This window comes from Crinia signifera, chromosome 2, assembly GCF_055691185.1.
Source record: "Crinia signifera chromosome 2, ASM5569118v1, whole genome shotgun sequence".
Classification (NCBI taxonomy): domain Eukaryota; kingdom Metazoa; phylum Chordata; class Amphibia; order Anura; family Myobatrachidae; genus Crinia; species Crinia signifera.
The window spans coordinates 119,670,892-119,698,133 of NC_139218.1; the positions used below are offsets into that span (position 1 = coordinate 119,670,892).

Consider the following 27,242-nt stretch of genomic DNA (forward strand, 5'->3'; position numbering starts at 1 on the left):
AATAAACATATTGTGACCAATGCATAATATGTTAATAAATCAAGGTAAACAATACATGAATCATATGGAAAAAAAAATTGTTTTAGACAAATTCGTATTTTTTTAAAATGCTAATGCACTAGACTTAAAAAGCAACTATTTCAGTTCCTGGTAAATGAGTATTGGGGTGTATGTATCTGTCCGTTCCTATAATGCCCTATATATCACTCCAAAAAGTAAGTAAATGTTTTTTACCATTCACCAAATAAGGGCACAGTCCCGCACTGTTGTTTGCCTCCTGGGCAGGTGTTTTTCTGGCTGGTCCACAAGAGGGTCCAGTCCACCGATGAAGGATAGCTGGCGGTGTGTGGGCTTGATGTGTAAAAGCTCCTGTGCTCTGGTTGGTAAATGAGGTGAAGGGCTGGTTCGCATAGGTCCATGTAGGCGAAAAGTCAATGACAAAGATACCAGGATTCTGTAAGGTAAACCTCTAATGCGTTTCACCATGTCAAATGGCTTTATCAAAGGTTCATCAAAGGTGCACTTCCAGCCAACTATCCTTTAACACCTGCAAGTCTCTAATAATGGCCTTTATCAGCTCCACCCCCTTGCAAGTGCCCAAATCCTTACCACCTGCATGTAAAATCAAGGTATCAGGTCTAGCCCACTTGCTCTGACATTCCCAAAGCTTATCTAACAATAAAGGCCACCTAAGCCCTCTAACACCTATCCATCTCATTTCAAACTGTTCTGCCCCACTAACAGGATATCTTGCTTTTTTTTTATAGCTTGCACCACTCCTTGCCACACCAAAATACTATCTTCCTATCCTGCAATTTCCTAGACCACAGCTCCACCACCACCACTATGGGAAAAAGTTCCAATAATAACATGTTCCGGGTCAAACCTAAAGCTTCCCACAAATTGGGCCAGCTCTCAGGACACCATTCACCATACAGATGTACTCGGAAACCTAAGCTCCTGAAGCATCTGTAAAAAGCTGCAATTCTGCATTCACAACTGAATCCTACAACTAGATCCTAACCCCGTTAAAAGCTCTCAAAAATTCAACCCAAATTTGCAAATCTTCCCTAATCTCTGCTGAAATTCTAACCAAATGGTTTGCCTTTTTAACACCTGCCATTGTCCTTTCTAAATTACTGCAAAAAAAGTTTCCCCATCGGATTAACCCTGCAGCTGCTTCAATGACACCTTCTTAGACTTCAAAAAGGTATTCAGCATCTCATTCAATTGAGACAGTTTCTCCTTTGGCAGCCTACACAGACCTAAATTGGTGTCTATCTCAATACAAAAATAAGACAAACGTGTAACAAGGTCCTCCGTATTATCCTTGGCTATAGAAACCCCAAGAACACAGAATAGAGCCTGAACTGAAAACAATAAATCACTACAAATGTTGCTATCTGCTGGAACCATCAACAAAAAATCACCCAAATAATGGGCTATGCCTGACTGACCTGAACCTGCCTGAATGCACCAATGAAGAAAGGAACTAAAACACTCAAAGAACGAACAACAAAACGAACAACCCATAGATAGGCACCTATCAATAAAAAAGCTGCTGTCAACCTTAAAGCCCATGAACTTGAATGACTCAGGGTTAAACAGACCCACCTTCCGGGTAGGAGAGGTGCTGTATGAGCCTAAACTTTCCCAGGTCTTTTCTGGGGACCACCCCCAAAGGAGACACGCACAAATCAGGCAAAGGAGGGTGATCAAAAGGTCCGCACATGCGACCTAACTTCACCTCAGCTTCAATCTTATCTCTAACAACCTCCGGAAAGTTCCTAGCGGATTTCAAATCCTTTTAGCAACTACAATAACTGGAAGTACAATGGGTAACATAAAACCATCAGAGAAACCTGACTTCAAAAACTCCACATCCTCCCTGAGAGGATAATGATTGAGCCAACAGTCTAAAGGCTCCAACCTAACCTGCCTTGACTAGGAGCTGCTCTAGCTTTACCCCTACCTGCAGGCTGAGTTGACTGCTGTGTGCAATCCTTGGTGAGATGCCCACAGCCACATACAATACAAATATGTCTATACTTGCAGAAAGATCCTCTTTGACACTGTGCGTTGTTGAATGCATAGCACTTACCCCTGCTTGCTGCACCTGCCCCATCTTGACTGAAATGACTGCCTCCTAGGAGGCTGCACCTCAGCTGGCACCCTAGACAGATGTATCACTTCTAACCAAACCTCAACATCTTTAAAACCAAAATTCATCAACTTTTTACTATCTTGCTTCTTCCTAAACACCTTGTCATATTGTCTCCACACATTATGCCTTCTTGACATATACATATTAAGTATCATATAAAAATACTACAAGACATTCAAGTACTCAGAGGGCCTGGTTTCCAGATAGCAAGCAGAAAAAACATATATCCCAGATATCCAGTTCTGATCATTTCTTTTGGCCTCCTCTGCAACTGGCCCAGCTGCCTTAGCCCTATTCAAGGCTTTCGTAGCCTCGTGAATTATTGCAAACATGTTTACGAATTTGTCTTTCCTAATCCTTTACCTGACTTTCTATCTAACCCCCCTTAAAACAGCAGTATTAGCGCAATGCACAGCGTCCCTGGATGCATCTGGCAAGAAACTCACAACACTCCCAGATCTCATAACGCTTTTCTTTTTACCCTTAAACTGCTGCAAAAAAAATATTGAAAAAGCTTACGCTGCTTGCCACCTGAACTTGACAAATCAAATGACTATTATGAAGAGGAATTACTGTACAAACATTTGCGGAAAATATCGGTGGAGAATAAAAGGGGAAGAAAAGAGACAGAATAGCAACCACAAGAATAGGAAAGGAAAGCAATAGCAATAAAGAATGGAAAATATGGACAAAACCGAACTTATTATCTTTCCCCCACCCAAAGCTATGCCCCCTACTAATATCTCTATCACTGTTAACAACACCATCATCTCCCCCATTCCCCAACTCCGCTGCCTGGGTGTCACTCTTGACTCCTCCCTCTCCTTTGCACCCCACATCCAAGCTCTGGCCCATTCTTGCCGGTTCCAGTTACGCAACATTGCTCGCATCAGGCCCTTTCTCTCACAGAGTGCAACTAAGCTGATCATCCACTCATTGGTCATCTCACGGCTTGACTACTGCAATGTTCTCCTCACCAGCCTCGCTCAATCCCAACTGGCTCCTCTCCAATCTGTCCTCAATGCTGCAGCCAGGCTTATCTTCCTCCCCCGCCGCTCTAATTCTGCCACTCCCCTTCAACAAAATCTGCACTGGCTTCCATTCCCCTACAGAATCCTCTTCAAACACCTCACACTCACATCCAGGGCCATCTCTAATTCCATTGCTCCATATATCTCTAACCTCATCTCCATTCATACACCCTCCCGCCCTCTACGGTCGGCTGACGACTGTCGTCTCTCCTCCACCCTGATCAATGCTTCCCATGCTAGAGTACAGGACTTTGCCCGTGCTGCACCCCTTCAGTGGAACGCACTCCCTCGCTCCATTAGACTCTCCCTGACCTTGCAAAGCTTCAAACGGGCACTGAAAACTCACCTATTCATCAAAGCATACCCGTCCACTGCATAAACCAGCTGGTTCTCCGACCCCTTGCCTGTTTACATCCTGCTATCTAACCACCACCCACTCGCTTGCACCTCTTGTAATCTGTCTGTCTCCCCTTCCTACTATATTGTAAGCTACTCCGACCCTCTTCCCTCCTGTTGTCAAAGCCCACTTCTCTTCACATTTCACTCACAGCTCTCCTATACTCCAACATTCAGTGACCATCTTTGTCCGCATACTCATCTCCATCATTGGCATCAAGCCTCTAGTTGTATGTTGATTGAGTCCTCACTACTTACATTTAAGCTGTTATGTGTATTGAACTGTGGCGCTCTTTATTTGTACTGTATTTTTGTTATTTATTCAATGTTATGCCAAGCTTTGTCTCCCTGTATTGTTCCTTTGTACGGCGCTGCGAAACGCCTTATAAATAAAATTATAATAATAATAATAATAATAATAATAATATAAGAAGATTTTCAGAGAAAACAAGTAAAGCACACTGAGGTGAATGATGGCTGTTCCTGGGATCAAATACAGCAGCCATTAGTGATCACCTCAGACACCTATATACCATAGCTAAGGCTTCCCCTAGACACCTTCTCATTGGCTGGCCTAAACTGTCATTAAATAAAGCCAATGAATAACACTAATAAGCTAACCCTGAACTTCTAGAAGGTTCTCATAATAAAACAAGGTGCTTATATTCTCTCAGGCTTATGCAAGCCCTCGAGTATCTTTACCATTTTCTTAACACAATTCTTAAAGCAGCCTATATTTTCAAGTGTTCTAGGTTGTGGAAGCATTCAGCCACAGTTAGGTAGTTCATCACTGTTCTCTATCTGAGGTGAATCTGTAATGATTTACTGCTTCTGTGGTTTCTGACAATGAGTAAAAGCATCATATGAGCATATATTGTGGCTTCAACCATGCCAGTTCTTCTCATCACCAACTTTTTTTTTTGGTCTAATCTTGTTTTATATAGTCAAAATCATTTTGTTTTATATTATCTGTAGGGTCCTATTAATGAAAGTCTGTCTCAGAGTTTCTTGTCTAACAATATGTTATCATATGAGTACAATCTTTTACCATGACCTGTAACACTGTGATGTCATGAGGTCAAGCCTCACTAATTGACTATGGTATATATACCAGGCAGTGAGCCAACATCAGTCACCTTGATAAAGCTGTCCCTAGTGACAGCGAAACGCATCGGTGACCAAGTGGGACCCCTTGTGGACTTTTTACTTCACCTGCTAAATCCTTCTGGGACTCTAAAAACCACCTCTTTATTTGTTTGGAGCATTCCTTACTCCCAAGCACAGAGCACTTTACTACGGCAGCCTCCCCACACTCATCCGGATTAGGGCAAAAGATCACGGCTTGCTTGCTTCAATTGGAGTACCATACCCATTCCCCAACTGCATTATATCCGCACTTTAGAGAGTATCCCTACAAGCAATATTCTTCGCCCCATTGGGCCAGGGACACCTCCAGCGACCTTTGGGATTACATATTGGGACTCAAATTGGACTCCAGCGCCCGTATCCAGTGGTTATTCACCAGAGCAGGTTATATCTTCCACACAATAATTGGTCCACTTGTTGCTTTTAACCAATACATTGTTTTATTCAATATATTTTTTTATTTTTCATATGTACTGTATGTCTATTCATTTTACTATTGAGATCTAATTCACTCATTAAAATTTGAGAGCGCTGCAACTATCCCTCTTTTGTTCTTTCTCATCACCAACTTTGCCTAGTGGTCCCAATTGTGCCGACAACAAATACAAAATGGGATAGGGTGTGTGCTGCAGGGATAGCCAAAACACCCCCCTCAAAAAAAAAAAAAAAAAGCGATGCGATTAAGAATACCCACAATTAGTAGGGAACTTTGCCATGAAGCATGCATATGAAAATCTACCTGAACTTTCTAGATGAGATGCCAATATTCACTATTCACTTATTGATTATGATTATTCTAGAATATTCCTCTTCCATATATAAGTGATTGGCAGTTGAGTGGCTTGTGTTGTCTGTTGCTCTGCCCCCTCCCTTCTCTGTATGTTTCCCAGCCCCTTGTGTGAGCCAGAGGAAGTAGAGGCAAAGCAGGCACTGCAAGGACAGGAGATGCTTGGGCTCCCGCTGCTGCCCTCCTCCACTCTGCATGTTACGGGAGCAAGCTTCCCCCTTGCTGCCCCCCTCCCCAAACACTCCTGTCACTGTGATTGTGGAGTAGGGAGATATACGATTGCAGCAGCAGGGGTAGGACACCAAACACATCTGACTATGGCGGCCGGCACCTCCTCACTGCAGTATAAAGTAAGGTAAAGGTGCACTCGCCGGGGCCCCACCTTTAGTGTCCTGTGCTGTGCTTTCCACATCTGATGCTCTGCCTGCTTCCAGCTGGAGGCTGCGGGCCGCTTAAAATGACCGCACGGGCCGCAATTGGCCCCCGGGCCTGACTTTGGACATGCCTGCCTTAAGCGAAAAATAAAATAACAATTATTAGATTGCTGAATACACAGGGAGGTGATCACAGTCTGTTTTAATTCAATAACTAAAATATATTAAGTCATTAAGCATAATCTGATAATTTGCACATAAATGCAGTAAAAAATGCATATAGGTTTTATATGTTATTTAAATCCTAATTTTGTACATTACAAAGAACCACAGGTAACACAACATTGAATAAAGATGATGCTACATATCAACTTTGACATTAGCTGGAGTGTACTGTATGCAGCAGTTCACATAAACCTGTGACATTAGTCTTTGAAACACATAAATCTCTGAGATTTTTTATTCTCCTGGAGTCACCTGCATAGAATTGAAACAAATGAACAAGGTCACACAGTATGGGTCTCTGTGTGAAAAGGCAGCTGGTGAAATTGAAGTTATTACTGAGATACGTGTGTGGGACTCAGCATAACGAATAAGTGAGGATTATATTTAGAATTGGGTTACAGTAAACTTATATGGCAAAAATAAGGGAATATTATAAAATATGTCCTATTCAAAATGCTCCCATTGTTAGTTTTTTCACTCTCTGCTTTATTTATTTTACTAGTGTTGATTCGACACATTTGCTTTTCTGGATGATGCTTAAGCACAATCTAGACCAGCAGTTCTCAAACTGTGGGTCCTGACCCCACATTGGGTTTTGGCCATCTCAGACTGGGGTTGCGACTCCATTCTGCTGGCTGTCAGGCTAATTACTTCTCTAATAGTTCAGTCAGTAGCATCAAGGAGTCTGTAATATCGGTTGAATTATCCGCTACTTATCTGTTACTCCTCACATCATTTTCTGCCACCACAATCGCAGTTTGCGGTAACTTGCTGGTGTTTTATAATCATTTTTATTGATTGATGGTCAGGGGTTAAAGTGAAGGGGAATGGGATGGAACTGTAATGGTGAGGTGGAACCTCCACTTTCACCCTGCACAGGAATTCTAACAGAGAAGCATAATAGGGTACTTGTGTATTATCTGGGCGCCCAAGATTTCCATCGCACGACATCGTTTTAGATGCATCGAATCGCATGCGATCCGATTGCATGCGATGTGACCAAATTGGACCCGATTTTTAATTGTACAGGCACCCTGATGGGTGATTACTATGTTAAACGCACCCCCATTGTTAACGCCACCTCCACTATCAACGCCAACCCGAAGGAGGCGAGTCCAGCGAGCCCACGAGGGGCGGCGGTACGCGTCCTCCGACCTTTTCATACCCCCACTATTCACGTTGGCGTGGAGTTGATTTTAGATAGTGTGGCGAGCACAGCAAACCACCGAGTCCGAAGCGTGGCGAGCGCATTACAGTTACATTACAGTAACATTACATTACAGTAACATTACAGTAAATAAATAACAAAAATAGAGTACAGATAAAAAGAGCGCCACAATTCAATACACATTACAGCTTAGATGTAAGTAGTGAGAACTTGGTCAATGTACCAATAGGGGCCAAAGATGGAGATGAGTATGCGGCCGAAGATAGTGTTTCAGTATGGGAGAGCTGTGAGTGAAATGTGAAGAGAAGAGGGCTTTGACAACATGAGGGAAGAGGGCCCTGTTCTTAGGAGCTTACAATCTAGAAAGTAGATAACTAGATAGACATGAACTATGGGTGCATCATAACAAGCCCCCTCAACAGGGTGATGTGCAAAATTCTACTATCGTGGGCGTTGATAGTGGGGGTGGCGTTAACAATGGGGGTGCATTTAACATAGTAATCACCCATCTGGGTGCCTGTACAATTTTAAATCGCATCACATGCCATTTGTAATGGCATGCGATATTTATCGCACAGTGCGGGTCTGTGTGCCTAGAAATCAGGTCCCATCGCATCGCATCCCTTAATTAGTGGTATGCGATGCGATGCGATGGGCGCCCAGATAATACACAAGTACCCATAATCGTTTGTGGGGGGGGGGGGGGGGGGTCAAAAACCCTACCACTAGCCCTGTCTCTGATTGATTTATTATGCACATATAATACATTATTAAAAGAAAGCAAGGAACTAATTACCAAATTTCTTTAAATAATTCCTTTCAGGGGCAAAAGCAGGATTTCTGGACAGCCATGGGGAGATTCCAAATGTTTGATATTAGAGCAATTGACGCCAGCCCATGAAGGATGTATAATAAGCATTTAACAAGCTAATGTCTGCCTCTAAAAGGTGTAATACAGCACTTCAGACAAAGCCCCAGGGATCTACTTGGACCAGTGCTTATTAATATATTTATTGCTGACATTTCAAAAGTAACACCGATGGCTGATTAGGCAGGAGGTGACATAAATCACCGAAGGGCTATCATGCTGCAGGCTAGGAAACAGTTAATGAAGGGACAGTGTGCTGCGTCTGGCAGCCAATGGGTGCAAGGGGAGGAGTAGAGGGTTAGAAGGGTCGGTACTCTTTACCTAGATGGGCGCCCGTCGTGGTGATCGCGGGTACATTTATGTCTGGCCGCGACGCGTCCGACGCGATGCCCGCGATTTCCCATTGAAACCCATGTTAAACATGGAAATCGCGTCGGTCGCGTCGCGGCCGGCCATAAATGTACCCGCGATGCCCGCGACGCGATGCTCCCGATTTGCCATAGGAATCAATGTTAAAAGGCCCGATGGACACGATTTTACTGTTCAATGCCTCAATGGACCCGATTTGGCCATAGGAATCAATGTTAAATGGGCCACAGAGCCCAAATAAGCACAATTAACCCTTAAATGTCCCCCCAAATTTTCGATCACGATCCACGCCAACCCGAAGCGTGGCGAGCGCAGCGAGCCCGCGAGGGGCGGCGGTACGCGTCCTCCGACCTTTTCATGCCCTACTATCCACTAGGGCGTGGAGTGAGAATAGAATAGTGTGGCGAGCGCAGCGAGCCACCGAGCCCGAAGCGTGGCGAGGGGACGCGGATACCTTCACAGTTATACGCGTCCCCTCGCGGGCTTCACAGGTGTCGGTGGCGACGCGGACACCTGTGAAGCCCGCGAGGGGACGCGTTTACCTGTGAAGGTATCCGCGTCCCCTCGCGGGGCTCGCTGCGCTCGCCACGCTTCGGGCTCGGTGGCTCGCTGCGCTCGCCACACTATTCTATTCTCACTCCACGCCCTAGTGGATAGTAGGGCATGAAAAGGTCGGAGGACGCGTACCGCCGCCCCTCGAGGGCTCGCTGCGCTCGCCACGCTTCGGGTTGGCGTGGATCGTGGGGTGGCGTTAAAAATTTGGGGGGACATTTTAAGGGTTAATTGTGCCTATTTGGGCTCTGTGGCCCATTTAACATTGATTCCTATGGCCAAATCGCGGGCATTGAGGCATTTTACATGAAAATCGCGCTCAATCAGCCTTTTTAACATTGTTCCCTATGGGAAAATCGCGGTCATCGCGGGTAGCCGATTTTTATGTACCCGCGATTTACCCGCGATGACCGCGATTTTTACCCCCGACGCCCGCGATTTCAATCGCGGGCGCCCATCTAGGTAAAGAGTACCGAAGGGTCTTGTGACCAGGGAGTTCAGCCTCTCTTGGAGAATTTTAGGGGACTGGTAAGTCGCATTACTGCCTGTCTCCTGATTTGCCCCCGGCAACGGCGTCCAGGCGGGGAAGTAGCGGGAGGGGGGTTCGCAGCAGTGCTGCGCGGAGCAGGGGAAATAGTACTGCTAGCAGCGCTGGGAGTCGTGCAGCAGCGGGCGCTAGGCCCGCGGCTGTAATAAGGACAGGCCAGGCTGCAAGCCAATCAAACAGCAGGGGGCGGGCCTGCAGGGGCATGGCACTTGGGGGGGGCCTGGGAGAGGTGCAGGGCGCCCCTCTGGCATCCCCCTGCTGGCAAAGCGTGTAGCTGGGGTGTTAGGATCCACAAGCCAAGGAAGCAGGGGCAATGCCCCACCTGCTGGCCGTGCTGCAGGAGTGGGGCCCAGGATTAGGGGAAGCTCAGGGGTTTCCCCCTACCCCCTACTACCACGTGGGCTATGGCCCATTTGCAGGCGGCCAGAAGACAGCGGCTGAGGAGGGCCAGGCTACTGCCTAGGCTCGGGGGAGGGGCAGGTCCCACAAACATTGCGGGGGCAGGGGTGTCGGCTACGCCGGCGCAGCCACCGGTTGAGGCTATGCAGGCGGACGATAGGTGGAGACAACTGGTCTCAGTATTAGTCCCCCTGCTAAGTCAGCCTTCGCAGCGCTCCCCGCCAGCGAGTAGCTCCTCTGCGCAGCTCCCCGGTGTGTCATTCCATCAAGGTGTGGTTCCTGGGCCGTCGGCGGCAGTACCGGCAGTCCCAACGGCTGAAGAGGCATCGACGTCCGGTCTGCAGGTCGGTTCCGGAGGCACGTCCAGTCCGTTGGCCCAGACGTTGGCGGTCGCTGTGGCAGAACCATCAGGTAGGTCTGCACGTAAGGCTAAGCGTCGCAGGCGTAGGTCACACACATCCACTTCTTCCGGGTCCAATTCAGTGACGTCGGGGGAGGAGGGGGGTCGTAGGTCGCGGCGTAGACATAGAAATTCTAGGCGGCGACGCCGCTACTCGCGATCGACCAGCGGGAGCTCTGGCTCCCCGCTTTACCCCAAAGGTAATGTGGTGCGCTGCGATTATACAGCCGTGTGCAGGGGTCTGCGGCAGAGCATGCGGGATCGGATCATCGAGGGTAAATACGTGAGTTTTTTCACAATGACTGCTCAGGCGGAGAAAGACTATCGCGCGGCGAAGAGAAAAGGGGGCATAGGGGAGGCGGCTTATTGCACTTATCAGCGCTGGCAGTCAGGGCTGTTCATGTTTGCGGCCTGCTATCTTGAAACCAGGCCGCAAGAGCACATGAACATGGTGCGCTATATGCACATGATACATGAAATGTTCATGTCAGATGGCGGCACAGCATGGAAGTCCTATGATGAGGATTTCCGTCATAAACAGTCGGGGTCCGCCATCATGGACTTCGGGTGTAAAGATGTGGAATTGTGGGTGGGGAAAAGGCCCATGTCCTCCGCCCCAATACCCCCCCCCCTCCTGCACCTACACCTCCGCCGCCAGCGGCTGGTGTGGTGGCTAGACGGGCCACTCCCCCCTTTCGAGGAGGCGCGGGTGGAGCACCCGCGGGTAGATGCTTTGGTTTTAACGGGGTCGGCTGTAACTTGGGGATGCGCTGCAGATTTAAACACGCCTGCGCCCGCTGTTGGGGTCCACACCCCGTCAAGGATTGCAACCGCGGTAGGCAGGGAGGGGCTCCCCCCAGGCCTGGTGCCGGGGCCGCTCCTCAGTAAGGCCCCCTCCCCAGTTCGGGTGGATCGCATGACCGGATGGTTGAGCAAGTACCCGGATAGACCCAGCGCAATTTTCCTGGAGGAGGGATTCCGTGTTGGCTTCCGCCTCCCTATTAGAGGCTTGGTGAACACGGCGTCCCCCAGGAATTTAAAGTCAGCTATGGAAATGCCCCTGGTAGTGCTCGAGAAAGTGTCCAAGGAAGTAGGTTTGGGGAGGATGGTGGGACCTTTCGCGGCTCCCCCTGTCGGGGAGCTTGTGCTCTCCCCGGTGGGGGTGGTCCCGAAAAAGGAGGCGGGTAAGTTTCGGCTTATCCAGCACTTATCCCACCCTCCGGGCTCATCGGTGAACGACGCAATTCCTGAGGAGTTGTGCCGGGTCACTTATCAGTCATTCGAGCAGGCTTTGGCCATTGTGCGAAGTTTCGGCGCAGGGGCGTTGCTGGCGAAGATTGATATAGAATCGGCATTTAGGCTGATGCCGCTGCACCCGGACTCGTTCCGTTTCATGGGCTTTCGGCTACCCACGGGTTATTACGTGGATAGGTGCTTGCCCATGGGCTGTTCGATATCCTGCGCTTATTTCAAACAATTTAGCACTTTCTTGCCCTGGTGCGCGCAGAGGGAGTCGGGTGAGCGGGGTTTGGCGCATTATCTGGACGACTTTTTGTGCGTGGGATCGGCTGGTTCCCCGCGTTGCGCAGCGCTACTTGGGGTGTTACAGAGGCTGTTTGGTTTTTTCGGGGTGCCCATAGCCGCCGAAAAGACCGAAGGACCGGTTACTTGTCTTTCATTTCTGGGCATAGAGATCGACACGTTATGCGGCTGCTGCAGGCTCCCCCTTGATAAGCTCGAACAGCTACAAGGGGCTGTCTCGGTGGCTTTGTGCGCAGGCAAGCTTAGATTGCGCCAGCTGCAGTCGCTGCTCGGATTACTACACTTTGCTTGCAGGGTGATCCCCATGGGACGAGTTTTCTGCAGAAAGCTCGAGCGCGCTATGGCCTGGATCCGACATCCGTTGCATTTTGTGCGATTATCTGCGGAATTAAAAAGGGATCTCCGGATTTGGAGCTCCTTTTTGGAACACTTCAATGGGGTACTGATATGGCCGGCTCCTCGGCGTAGCAGTGCTCAATTGGAACTGTTCACGGATGCTGCTGGCGGAGCGGGTTTTGGAGCATACCTCCACGGGTCATGGTGCGCCGCCCCATGGCCCGTGGACTGGGCGACTGAAGGCCTTACGAAAAATCTGCTACTGCTGGAGTTATTCCCCATAGTGGTAGCTCTTGAACTGTGGGGGGATAGCCTGAAGGATTCCTGCATAGTTTTCTGGTGTGACAATCTAGGGGTGGTACAGGCGATAAATCGTCAGGGCTCGTCCTCTATCCCAGTGCTGCGTTTGCTTTCGCGTTTAGTTTTGCGTTGCTTGCTGCTGAACATCCAGTTTGTTGCGAAGCATGTACCTGGGGTTGAGAATTCCATTGCTGATGCGCTCTCTAGGGGGGATTGGGCCCGGTTTCGTACCTTGGCCCCTAATGCGAGTGTGATTGGTGAACCCTGTCCCCCTTATGTTTGGCAGATGATCAGGCCGGCATGGAGGGTTTAGCCATGCGGGCCATCGCGCCCAGGACTCTGCGATGCTACCAAGCAGGGTGGCATGAGTGGGAGGAATTCAGGCTATCCTCCGAGCAGGCAGGTAAGACGCCTGGGGCGGCTATGTTGGCCTTTGTCTGGCACATGTATTCTCTTAATTTTTCTGTTGCCGCGGTTAGGCGGATATTGTCTGGGGTCTCGTTCTTTTCTTCGCTGTATGGTTGTGCTGACCCGTCTAAGTCATTTTTGGTTTCTAGGGCATTGAGGGGCTGGCAGCGAGCCACTCCGGCAGTATCTGACCGGAGGCGTCCGATCGATATCGCACTGCTCCCACCGCTGCTGGGTGCCCTCCGGGAAATATGCTACCCTCGTTACGAGGTGCTGCTGTTCCGGTTGGCATACGCAATGGCATATCACGGGGCCTTTAGGTTAGGAGAGCTGGTGGCACCGTCCAGGTCTGCCCCGTCGCCTTTGGACGTGACCGATGTGGTGGTCCAAGGGGATGCTGTGTTGTGTCATATGCGACGGTCCAAGACCGATCAGGCTGGAAGGGGGCGGTGGCTGTCTCTGCTCCCATGTGCAGTGGACGGGGCGTGCCCGGTGGAGTTGGCCCTGGCCTTCCAACCGGTACGCCCCGACCGCCCGGGCGCATGGTTGATGCACGAAGACGGGTCCCCGCTTACTAGATACCAGTTCTGTCATGTCCTGGGCCGGGCGCTGGGGGCCTTGGGCCTCGATCCAAAGGAGTTTGGGTCTCATTCCTTTCGGATCGGGGCTGCTACGTCTGCAGCTGCGGGGGGCCGCTCCGACGCAGAGATTCAGTCTCTGGGCCGATGGCGCTCCGCAGTCTTTCGCAGGTACATTCGGCCAACTCTCTCTGTCACTTTGCCGGATCATGGTTCACTGGATGCATAAGCACTCGTCAACCTACTGTGGGGGTCTTGAGGTGTGTTCACATTTCCCCCGGGGGCACAATTCGGCTGATCTCTAATTTGTCATGGCGTACTTGATAGATTACTCCGGGGGTTTGTGTGTTTTGTGCCTCAAGATCTGGTGCCATGGTCCAAACAACTTTTCTCTTTCCCTTGTATGATTGTTCGAGTGGTATTTGTTGGTATTGGTCGTGATCATTGTAACCTGTTGCAGGTCGGCAGGATGTCAGGAGCGTGTGGGTCTTGGGGCATTCGTTCGTCCATTGGGCCTCGATGTCACCCTTGGCCTCAGACGTGTGCATGTATCCGGAAGCAAGGACGGTGCGGTGGCTAGGTGTGAGAGGGATGCGTTGGTGTGCATTGCGGGAGCAACTGTCGGGGGCAATGCGGAGATTCGGCACCCCCAGAGTGCTGATAGTACATTTAGGTGGCAATGATGTCGGACAGTCTTCGACACTGGAGTTGCGGTCCCTTATCATCCGGGATCTGCATATTGTGGCGCAGGCCTGGCCATTTTGTAAACTAGTCTGGTCCGCCATGATTCCCAGGCGTGTATGGAGGTCAGCGCGATCTTGCCCAGGGGTCGATAGCTCCCGCAAGAAGGTGAATGCAGCCGTGGAAAGATATATGTTGGAAAATGGGGGTGGTGTCATACGCCATGATGGCATCATTTTCCGGAGGGAGGAGCTTTACAGGGAAGACGGTGTGCATTTAAGCCCGGAAGGTGTGGCAATGTTTTTGGCCGATATATTTTTATGGTTAAGGTGCTGGTGCTAGAATTTTTTGGTTGGTGGCGGTGCTGCGGCTTAGGGCCTAGCTTGGCGGTAAAGAACGGTCAATTGTATAGATGGAATGTGTGTAGGTTAGTGGGTGAGCTCTCCAGGCATCGATTGTCACGAGCCAAACTTCTATGCACGGAAGATGGCTGCCACCACCGACCCGGGTGGTTGGCTGGGAGAGTTGGTCACCAGCGGTGTGTGAATGGTATGGTGATCCTACCCCACCCCCTTTTTCTTTAATCTGACCGTTCTTTAGTGCCGCCACCAATATTTATAGTCATTAGTCAGTTGTCGAAATAAATTTGACATTCGTTATTTGAAACGCCAGCACTTGTGTCCGTGTCGTTATTTGTAGATAAGTTATAGTTAAGTGTTAAGGGTTTAAGCATGAGAGTACCGATGGTGAATTTAAGTAACACCGATGGCTGATTAGGCAGGAGGTGACATAAATCACCAAAGGGCTATCATGCTGCAGGATAGGAAACAGTTAATGAAGGGACAGTGTGCTGCGTCTGGCAGCCAATGGGTGCAAGGGGAGGAGTAGAGGGTTAGAAGGGTCTTGTGACCAGGGAGTTCAGCCTCTCTTGGAGAATTTTCCCACCCTCCCATCCCTATTCTTCTGTCTCTATTTTTCTTCATTAGGCGGCGGTAAAGAACGGTCAATTGTGTAGATGGAATGTGTGTAGGTTAGTGGGTGAGCTCTCCAGGCATCGATTGTCACGAGCCATACTTCTATGCACGGAAGATGGCTGCCACCACCGACCCGGGTGGTTGGCTGGGAGAGTTGGTCACCAGCGGTGTGTGAATGGTATGGTGATCCTACCCCACCCCCTTTTTCTTTAATCTGACCGTTCTTTAGTGCCGCCACCAATATTTATAGTCATTAGTCAGTTGTCGAAATAAATTTGACATTCGTTATTTGAAACGCCAGCACTTGTGTCCGTGTCGTTATTTGTAGATAAGTTATAGTTAAGTGTTAAGGGTTTAAGCATGAGAGTACCGATGGTGAATTTATGGTATTGAAGGGAAAGCATGAATTTATGCACTTGATGCAAAGATATGCAACAGGGTAGACACACCAGGAAGGGTAAAACAAATGGTGGATGATCTAGGTAGAGTAGAGGAATGGTCAAGAGCATGGCAACTACAGTTTAACCCTTTGAGTGCCAACATCTCTGTCAGCGATGTTTAAAATATCGGCTAAAAATACCAGTGTCACTGACATTTTTTATATAAATTCAAATAAAAAATATTGTATAAAAAAGATTATATTTCCTATATAAGGTAAACATTACAGGTTATTAATATGAACAAAACTTTTTTATTTTCAATTTTCATACAAATTCAAGTAAAATCATGAACTTGGGTCTCAAAAATATAAAAGTCTAAAAATAGTATTGATGGAACTAGATTGGAAATTACTAAGTAGGAAAGGGATCTTGGAGTCACTATTTCAGGTGACCTAAAGGCATATAAATAATGTAACAAATCAATAAGGAAAGCGAGTCAGATGCTTGGTTACACAGGGAGAGTCAGCAGCAGAAAGGAAGAAGTAATAATGCCACTGTATAGAGTCATTGGTACGGCCATCTAGAATAATGTGTCCAGTTCTGGAGGTCAAACTTTATCTCCAGAAGGATATAAATACATTAGAGACTGTACAAAGAAGAGACTGTACTACAGAAGACTGTACTAAAATAGTTCATGGCCTACTGTACATCACAAAACTTACCCAAAAAGACTAAGAAAATCTCAATATGTATAGTTTGGAGCAGAGAAGGGCAAGGGAGAGATGATAGAAACTTTCAAATATATTAAGTGTTTTTACAAAGTCCATGAGGGAGACATTCTACAAATGAAGAGAAGTATTAGAACACAAGAATATGTACTCAAAAAGTAGGCAGGTAGTTTCAGGGGATATCTGAGGAAAAATGACTTTACAGAAAGGGTAGTGGACAAGTGGATTAGCCTCCTATCAGAGGTAGTAATACAGTAAAATAAGTTAGCATGCATGGGATAGACATAAGTATATTCTTACAAAGAAATAAGGGTTAAATAGGGTTTAAAATTAGCAATATGGTTAAAAAGGAGCAGACTAGATGGGCCGAATGGTTCTTATCTGCCGGAAAATTCTATGCTTTTATGTTTTTAAACCCAATGATCATGGTAAGCCACTTATCAGATCGGTAGGAAAATCTGCAGCCACTGAGCAGCTCCATTTCGCCCTATGCACTGCATGCAATCACCACCGGCAAAGTTGTGGGAAGGGAGGTTTCTGGGCAACTGGACCCCCCGCATTTCCAAATGCCTTTAAGCGGAGACAAACAGAGCATGAAGTCAATAGTTTGGTCCACAAAACAGACATTTTCAAGACCAATAGGCATCCAGATAAAAAAGAAGTACAAACAAATATCACTTACAGAGTATACTTAGGTAGAATCACTTAATTCAGCTAATGAAAATTGATTAGAAAAATCAGTTGGAACAAAGGCTATTCTGTAGCAACAGTATAATATTAGTATAAATGTCAGTATAAAACAGAGAAGAATGAATTTATATTTATGTATATTTACAGCACATCCTAATAATTTATATATGTCTCGTTTCTGTGTGACTCCGAAACACAGCCAACTGTTGGCAGCAAATTAAACTACATCTACTAACTTTCGAAGCATTTGCTTTGCACGGGCTTACACTGCCATCTGTTGGCAGCAAGTGAAACTACATCTAGCTTTCGAAGCATTTGCTTTGAGCTGGCTTACTAGTAATTTATACTTTTAATAGAAATATTTAAAAGTATCAATAACACACCCACTAGGCCAGTAGTCAGGGAACTCGGTCCTCATTACCCCATGCAGTGCATGTTTTCCAGGTCTCCTCACAGAATCACAAGTGAAATAATTAACTCCACCTGCGGACCTTATAATATGTGTCTGTGAGTAATTAGTGCACCTGTGCACCTGCTGGGTTACCAGCAAAACATGCACTGTGTGGGGTAATGAGGACCGATTTCCCTGACCACTGCACTAGGCTGAAGACTGGTAAAGTTACCAAGATGGGAGTTCTAGTGAAGATGGTATGTTGCTCATAGCAACCAATCAGATTCTACTTATTTATTTAGCACCTTCTAGAAGATAATAGGTAGAATCTGATTGGTTGGGATGGGTAACATCCCATCTTAAACAGAATTCCCATCTTCGTAAATTGACCCCTCTGTGTATAATTGAAAGTGATTTCATCTGCTTCACTCTGGAACTTAAAGAGTCATTGCATCCAATAGACCATACTGAATATTAGTACACATACAGGTATCCAGAGTAGCAAATCTAGAACAGCATTTTCTTTTGAAACTCATGATGAGCAGGAATCCATCCTGCACTGAGTTATTCCTATTATCCAGTGAAAGTTAATATAGCACATATTCCTCTCCTCCAGAACATCAACTCTAATTTGGATAAAAGACATTGTTTGGTGAATGACATTATATTCTCCATGTCTCATTTGCCCAGATGCTACCAGCTTTTATCCATTACACGGACTAGTAGTTACAATAAATCAAATTATTACATTTCAGGAAGAAAAACCATCAGAACTTGAAGTATAATAGTGTTGGGAAATTCTTAATGGCCTCCTACTTACGGTATGCAAAGCAAAAGAACCTTTTACACAGACACAGTAAAGGTCACGACATGTACAGTTTATAAACTAATGTCAGTCCAAGACACTTGAGACTTCAGTAATAACTTTTTAAAATCTCAGAAACCACTAAGGTGCTCAGAATGTATGTCGTGTGCACTAGTATATATCTCAGGTGTCATTCACAAGCATTGATCATTTACTCCTCTGTGTTACAGATTCCCACTGGAATTGTAGAAAGGAAAGAAATGATAGCAGGTTGCAAGAGGTCAGTGATATGAATATAAAATACACACAGTCACCTTGCAGAGTAGATCATGAGAGGAATACAAACACACAACAGATAAATAAAAAACAAAAATGTGTGTACAGTTTATACTATCTCATGCCCCATACACACTAGGCAATATTGTTAACAACATTATCTAGCGTGGACAATCTATATTGTTAACGATGCATGCTCCCATTCCTCGTTAACTATGAGTGATATAAACTGAACATGCTGGTCAATTTGGCAATATAGAAAAAGACCGGCATGACCAGCTAGTTGCGGTGACTTCACTAAATGGTATCGGCAGCCGATTCTGTTCTGTGGCTAATTATATTGGCCGCAGCCGAGGTTTTTTTTAATCTCTTAATAATAAAGGATATTTACAGTTGAACATATCTTATGTGTAACTCAAAATATAATACATCTATAGAAACTTAATTGTACAGAATCATTTTTGTGTGTAAAGTATGCCCAAACTTTTTATTTTTTAATGTTTAGCTTTAAATCAGGTCTTTAGCCTGTATACATTCTTATGATTTTTATTATTATTATAATTATTATTATTGTTGTTGTAAAATTATACAAGTGTTTTTATTGTTGTTTACTTTTAGTACCTTATTGCTGACAAGGTTATTGTCCAAAGATGCTGCCTCATATGCTTGCAGCTACAGGAATGTCACTGGCCCAAACATTGGCATCACAAGGGGTCGCCCGCAGCTTGTGTCCTCTGGCTGAGGGGTGACGATAAAATGCTAGCTCCTACTTACAGGAGCAGGCATGGCCTTACATCCTAAACCCCTGTTTTTGGCACTTCGGTGGTCTGGGAAATGCTGGCTGTCTGGGGAGTGATGTGGCTGCAGTGCCGGCTCTTACACAGTTACAAGAGCCAGGTACTGCACACATGTAATGTTATGGTTCATCACCCGGCTCCTGTCACGGTGTAGAAGTCGGTACTGCAACCAGCCCCGTGACAGAGGGGTCAAGGGGGACTGTTGACCCAGGCCCACCAATCTGAAGGGCGCAAAACAGGCCCCCCACCAACTTAGTCATCAGCTCAGGCTCAGCTCACAACTCTCCCCCCCTCAGATGCATAGCCAACAGCTCAGCTCCACTCGGTGGGTGGGGCTACATGGGACCCAGTGGGGGTGGAGCTAAAAGGGACCCAGCCGGTTGGAGCTAAAAGGGACCCAGCCGGGGGCGGAGCTACCGGTGGACACAGCTGCTGTTGTTTCTTGAGCATGAGGGGGTGTTAGGGTTAGGTCACAGGATATGAGGGTTAAGCACTAGTGGAGAGGGTCAGAACTAGCCTCCGGGAGGGTCTTGATGGAGGGATATGAAGTGCATCAGCATTAGAGTGCAGGCTGCAGGGTGAGGGAGCACAGATCACAGGATAAGGGTGCGCATCATTGTGATAGAGCGCAGACTGCAGGGTAAGGTGCGCATTGTTGTGATAGAGTGCATGGCGAGGGTGCACATCTTTGTGATAGAGCACAGGCCACAGGGTAAGGGTGCGCATCGTTGTGATAGAGCGCACGGTGTGATAGAGCCCAGGCTGCAGGGTGAGGGAGTGCGTCAGTGTTGTAGAGCGAAGGCTGCAGGATGAGGAAGTGCATTGGTGTGATACAGTGCACATTAGTGTGAAAGAGCTCAGGCAGCGGGGCGAGGGAGCGCATCAGTGTAATAGAGCGCAGGACACAGGTGGGGGAGTGCCTTGGTATGATAGAGCGCAAGCCGCAGGGTGGGGGAGTGGGACTGTGTGATATAGTACAGGCCACAGGGTGAGGCAGTGCATCCAGTTTGTTCCAGCATGGAAGGGGGTTGATAGCGTTTAATGAGGGTGGGGGGCCCCCAGAGATAACAGTATATGGGGTCCCTAGATTTCTGTTGCCGGCCCTGACTGCAACCACATGACTCGCCAGGTGCAGACATCATCTTCCAGACCACCGGAGTCCCAAAAACAAGACTTTGGGATCTGAGGTTGCTATGGACAACATCCCATCTTCGATACAATTTTACTGAAAATTGAAATACCGATAATCATGTGTCTGACACTGTTATCCCCATAGGGTGTAAATACCGATGGTCCATACCCCAACAGGTACATAATACCAAACAGTTGAAATGCGGACACACCATATACCGACTTGACCATATTCTCGAACATGTTAAAATGCAGACACATTTGCAATGTTGACATGGACAGCGTATTAGTGTACCGCATCCTCTCACATGACTTGCTGCACTTGCCATGCGTCGGGCACAGTGCATCGCTGTGCAACACACACTACTATATTCTCCCTCTTTGCCCACTGGCATGGTAAAGTATTAACAAGTCAGTTTTTGTATCTGTCGGTGTTTTGATGTTGTTGGTATTTGATTTTTGATGTTCTGTACCTGTCAATATTTTGTACATCGCATTTGGTTGTGGGGATACTGTCAATTAGTATTTCATCTGTTGACAACTTAACCACAGTACATACCTTGAGAATACACTCCATTTTTCACAAAATGTAAATTTGCAAATACAGTGCCTGGTTCAAGTTCATGCTCAGAGCTGAAAACCAGATTGCAATTTATTGCAGATCTGCCCATGCTTGCAATGTATTGCAGATCTGCGCATGCTTGCAATGTATTGCAGATCTGCGCATGCTTGCATGCTTGGAAACTACGGTTGCAAAACTACAACCCGAGCTAAATCAAACCTATAGTGTGGCATGGTGTTTTATGATGATACAAATACAGAAGATTACATCACTGAATTGTAATACAGCGTCTTCCACTGCACTTAAAACTCTATCTTGCACTTAAATAGACTTGTCCTTTACATTGCATTATATTATTCTCTGCCAGCACCAGCTGCTAATTACATGTGTCCCCAGGAGGGCTGCCGCTACTCCCTGGGTGAAGAGTTGACTGTCAGCAACCTGGTTCCTAGCACGTCCTGAATAGATCTGGCATCTATGGACTGCACTGACTTCTGCCCTTAGAAGCTGTAATGGGCTGTGTGATCAGGCAGTGAGTGACTTCCTATAGGAAGCCTGCTTTCTGCTATTGTGGCAGGGACTGGCAGTCCCGGATGGAGGGAAAATCTCCCAATGGTACTGCATTGTGTGTCTTTTGTCCTTATTATTATGTTATTATTATTATACTTATATTATACTTATTATTATACTTATATCATATTATTATTATACTTATTATTATACTTATTATTATTATACTTATTATTGCACTACTTTGTGTTATCAGTTCACTTTCATTTATTTCAAAATGTTTTACTTTTAAATAACCATAATGTACAAAATTACAGTATGCTTTGTGTGATACAAATTATAGTTATAATTATATGCTTAAATAAAGCCATGACCCATATTTTCCACAGTTACTGTAAATGCTGTTTTCTATTTGGACTCTTGTGGTTTCATTTCTGTTTCTCTAAAACACACTTTAAGTAGTATATTATTTTATAAACAGTTATTTGTATTCCTTTCATTACACAACCTCTCTCCCAGTCATGCCTGAGTGTCCATATATTAGGATACTAAGGCATCACTATGGTGATCAAAACACCTATAACCACAACAATCAAACCACATAATACAGCAATTAAATTTCAATTGTCCAGTTAAAACTTAACAGTTTTCTTACTGTATAGAGACAACTGTAATTTGGGCCTTTTGCAGTGAAGTCCCCACATTAATAATACAGTAAATAATATAACATTTACAGTAAAGTGTACAATTTAAAACTGTCAGCATAAAGGCTATAGTAATATTCAGGGGCGGATCCAGGAGAAAATTACAAAGGCGGGCACCATGATAGGATAGGGTTTGGGAAGGGGTGTTAGTGGTGCCAGTGTACATGCTAAGAGCGCGGCGAGAGAGAAAAGAGCAGAGAGAGGGTGGGAATGGGATTAAAAATAGACCCTGGCGTTTAAAGTACACAGGCCCACCTTGGCGACAAAAGTGAAGGAGGTAGTTGTGCGTGCTCCGGAAAGGGGGTGTGGCCATTCAAAAGGAGGAATGTCCTTGAGTGTAGTGTACCACACCATATACAACTTCTACACATTATGCAACAAAATACTAGACCCCATTATACTTGCCCCTTAAACATGATGCCAAATGGAATTAGCCAAACTTTACATAATGCCACATGGATTGAGCCAAAATTCACATAATGCTTCATAAACAGGGACAATGCGCACCAAAGGCGAGCATTCAAAATTGTCACTGTAATGTCCATTACATGTTAATCCACCCATCATAATGTCCATTACGTATTATGCCAAACACCATAATACCTATTAAAAATTATGCCGCATAAGTGCTGCTTACCTACATGCTCATTGCCAAGGGTTCTATGCTCATTGACAGGGGTTCCATGCTCATTGTCAAGGGGGAATACATGCTTGCGGTAACTGGGGGCAGAATACACCAGCCTAGTCCCTGCATTTTCTGGTGTGAGGGGGAGAGAACACCCCCCCACCCTTTAGCCAGCTATATAGTTTTACCAGCTATATCTTCGGAACCAACTGACCCATTTACATGAGAACAGTATCATATTGAAGAACTTTTGAGTGGGCTTCGAATGATTTTGCCACTCCTCTCTGCGCAAATTTTGCTTCTCTCTTTTGCATGCATCACTAGCTCCCATTCACTATTCCAGGACTTTCATCGGGCTGTTCCCATCCTATGGAATGCCCTTCCATGCACAATAGGACTATCCACTAGCCTCCAAACTTTCAAGTGTTCTGTGAAAACTCACCTCTTCAGACAAGCCTATCATATTTAAGTTCCACACGCATAACCCTCTGAGGCAATTATGAATTATATAGCTTTTCTTCTGGACTTGCAAATTGGTGGGACTGCTATGCTATTACTGGTGCCTGTCCTTGGGTTTCCCTCCTATGTCCCTAGCAGCAGTGGCAGCAGCAGATGAGAGCGGCCTGTGATAAGGTAGGTAAGTATGTATGTGTGGGTGCATGAATGCATGTATGGATGGATGAAATAAAGTTGTACATGGTGTGTGTGTGTCTTTATTGTAATCTTGGTCATGCTGTGGAAGTACAAATCCAAGCTGACCCTTTAATGAACCACATGCTGGTTTGCCAAGTCTCTGCATGCAGAGGAGGCTTGCTGGGAGCTATAGTTCCATAGCACAACCCAAGTTTAGTTGATTAATCTTCATTTTACACAAAATAAGCAGCCCACCATCCACAGCCCAGGTGTTGCGGGGACAGCCCCGGGCATCAGCCCAGGAAGGGTGAAGCCTAAGGAGAACTCATTAATTGGGGAGGGGGGGTCCCCACTCTTCCAGGTACCCTGTCCAGGGCTGACCAGTCAGGGTGATCATGGTTTGGCCCTTGCATAAAAAGTGTCCCTGGGTCCTATTATGCATTTTAGACCCTATAAATTCCTTTCCTGCTCTGCACAGGGTATTGCAGGAATACTCAGAAGCCTGAGTAAACTAAACACTAGCAAAACAGAAGCCCATCCACTAGGCCTCCCACATGACACGGTCACTAAACTCAGAGAAACATACTACTACTCTTGGCAGACCTGTTCCCTAAAATACTTAGGAATTCAATTAGCTCCCGAAAAACACATCATTTAATGTAATTATAACCCCCTGTTAAGGGTCTTCTCGGAATTAACTGGAGACTGGATGATGCGGTGGCCAAAATGGTCCTTCTGCCAAAACTAATGTACTTATTCAGATCTATTCCAAGCCCCCCCCCCGGCCCATTCTTCAAAAATGTAACCAACTCTTAGCTAAATATATCTGGAAAGGAGCCAGACCCAAGATAGCAAAGAAAGTTTTACTCAGACCCAAGGTTAACGTTTTTTTTTTTTTTTTTTTATATATTCCCCTCCCTCCCCCTTTTTCCTTACTGTACCCCCCAAAATGTCCTTTGGCCAAAATTCTTGCAATAAAAATGTAATATTTTTTTAAAAAAGTGTCCCTGGCTGTGGCATGACACATTGGCTGTTGGAACATGGTGCTGGTTCCAAAATACAGGGGGATCCCCATCATCCCCCCCCCATATTTGGGGAGCCAGATCTCACTTATCTGTGCATGGTTCTGACAAACTCGCTAGGCTGTACCTGGTCTATTTGTTTTGCACTTTTTGGTAAATGTAAGGGTGCAGATTGAAAATGTGCATCCTATTACATTTGTGATTTTGATGTTTTCTATGAGAAAACATCTGGATGCGATTTATAAATGTCCGATTTTTTTTATAATTTTTTTTATAATTTTATAACCATTCCCACTCTATTACGTGTAAATTCAACTTGATTCAACTGTGCCCAAAATCGCATCCTGTGATATTTCACCCCAAAGATAAGTACAGTAGGTACCCGAAATTAGTAATCATATGTTGCCCATCATTACAGATGCACAGCATGCACCACCACATACTTCAGTACGATGAATAGGCTGATGGTTTGGCTAATGTAATATATCTCTATGTAATATAATGCACTTCCACTTCTATATGTGGTATTTTTTAAATAAATTGGAATTATGCAGTATATCTCAAAATCAAGTTATTTCCCCCTTATGCCTATAAATTTGAAGGGAATCACATTGAGATCGTATTTTATGACTGGTGAATTGCACGCGATGCCTACTGTGATGACGCACTTGCTTGTCAGCCTGGTTCTGTGTCTCCAGAATAACCTTGTTTTAGTGAAGACAAGTTGTCCCAGCTCGTGAGAGACCAGGGTTTAGTCTAAGGACCCTCAGGTAAGAAGGTAGGTTTTTGAAGGGTAAATAGTCAATTTCTATTAAACCAAAACCTAGCTGAACATAACATCCAATGTGATTATTTGTCAAACTCAAGAACAACATAAAAAGACCACATTGCTTATGGGCTTATCTGACCTGATAAACTTTTCTGTATACAACTAATAACTTTGTGAAAGTGCACACACTTCTTCCTATATTGTAATAAGAAAACCAATACATATAAAATACCTTTAAACAGGATCCTGAATTAATAATAGTGTCAAATAGTTTTTCTTGGACTTTTTATCAGAGTAGAATCTTTTTGTGTAAGCTTTTATTACACATCTAATTGAATTATATTATGAACACATTGATGTGGTACAGTATTATGGTACAGAATATTAGTACTCCTTATTTGCCAGCTATTTGATTACTTTGCTATAGCAATTTCCATGGGTAGAGTCTAAAACTTTAAATTGTTAAAATTGAATTACTGAATTAAACTATTGCTCTTACTGTCTGTGCCCCATGGTGTTACTGCTGGTAATGATTGACGAAGTAATTACTAAACTCAAGTGTATGAATGCTGTGCTATGACACCCATGGGTATCTCAAATGGTGGCTGCTGTGAAGAAAGATGAGCCAGTTTGCCTTTGCATTTACACAGTGCATCTAAACAAAGCCTTTATGTCTCCATGTCATCCCTTAAAAACAGTTGAACTGGTTGCTGCTGACAGGCCCAATACCGAAGTTTTCAATATGTTCCAAATGTGGGATTTGGCAGATTACTTTAAACAAGGAACCTTCTATGATATCTACTTTCATGATGCCAGTAGGAAGCCACACCTTTCTTCACAATCCTGAAGGGATTTGCACTTGTAAGTTTTCCAGCTTTGCATGGTACATTTTTATTATTTATTTATTTATTTACAGTTTCTTATATAGCGCAGCAGATTCTGTTGCGCTTTACAAATGTAGACAGTGATAAAACAAACAGGGTAACAACAGACAGACTTGGAGGTAGGAGGGCCCTGCTGCAAGCTTACAATCTATAGGGACATAGAAGGGAAACACAAGGACACGCACCAGTAATAGCATACCAAGTTGCAGGTTCAGAAGGGAAGCTATATAATACACGTGCCATACAAGTGCCTCAGAGGGTTATACATGTGGTACTTAAATATGATAGGCTTGCCTAAAGAGGTGAGTTTTCAGGGGACGCTTAAAAGTTTGGAGGCTAGTTTAGAGTCTTATTGTGCGTGGAAGGGCATTCCATAGGGTGGGAACAGCCCAATGAAAGTCCAGTAATAGTGAATGGGAGCTAGTGATGCATGCAGAAGAGAGACACAAATCTTGAAGAGGGCCGAGATGGGAGATATTTTGTGATAAGTAAAGAGATATATGCTGGTGCAGTATGGTTAATAGCTTTATATGCGAGTAGAAGTATTTTATATTGAATACAGTAAACTACAGGCAACCAGTGGAGGGATTGGCAGAGCGGATAAGCAGATGATGAGCATCTTGCTAGGAAGATCAGCCTAGCAGCAGCATTTAAAATGGATTGCAGTGGCGAGAGTCTGTTCTTGAAAAGACCAGTTAGAAGACTATTGCAATAATCAATACGGGATATAATGAGTGCATGGATAAGAGATTTAGTAGTGTCTTGTGTGATATAGGGTCATATTTTGGATATGTTTTTTAGATGCATGTAACATGATGTGGGGAACAAAGGACAGTTCAGAGTCAAGGATGACCCCTAGAGCTGGCAGAGAGGCATTCAGAGACTCGTCCCTAGACCACTGGTGACAACTCTGGGGTTGATAGATAGATTTGAGTATCGTCCACGTACAAGTGATACTGAAATTCGAAAGAGCTGATTAGTTTGCCAAGAGATGAGGTATAGATTGATAAAAGCAGAGGACCTAAGACTGAGCCTTGCGGAACTCCAGCTGACAGAGGTAGTGAAGAGGATTTAGAGTCAGAGAAGTGAA

General features: G+C 45.5%; 1 protein-coding gene and 1 long non-coding RNA gene across 2 annotated transcripts in view; one reads left to right on the forward strand and one right to left on the reverse strand.

Annotated features, from left to right (window-relative positions):
* The first annotated feature begins 10,018 nt into the window (after positions 1-10,018).
* On the forward strand, positions 10,019-14,659 carry LOC146060005 (uncharacterized). Its single transcript, XM_083172773.1, has 2 exons — positions 10,019-10,437; positions 12,891-14,659. Exons 1-2 carry the CDS (start codon positions 10,032-10,034, stop codon positions 13,817-13,819), a joined length of 1,335 nt encoding a protein of 444 aa, XP_083028899.1. The 5' UTR covers positions 10,019-10,031; the 3' UTR covers positions 13,820-14,659.
* A 1,332-nt stretch (positions 14,660-15,991) lies between these two features.
* Positions 15,992-27,242, reverse strand: part of LOC146058850 (uncharacterized) — a 79,757-nt gene continuing 68,506 nt past the window's right edge. The window contains exon 3 of the long non-coding RNA XR_014470002.1: positions 15,992-16,923. This is a non-coding gene — a long non-coding RNA (uncharacterized LOC146058850). The remainder of the gene's footprint in view (positions 16,924-27,242) is intronic.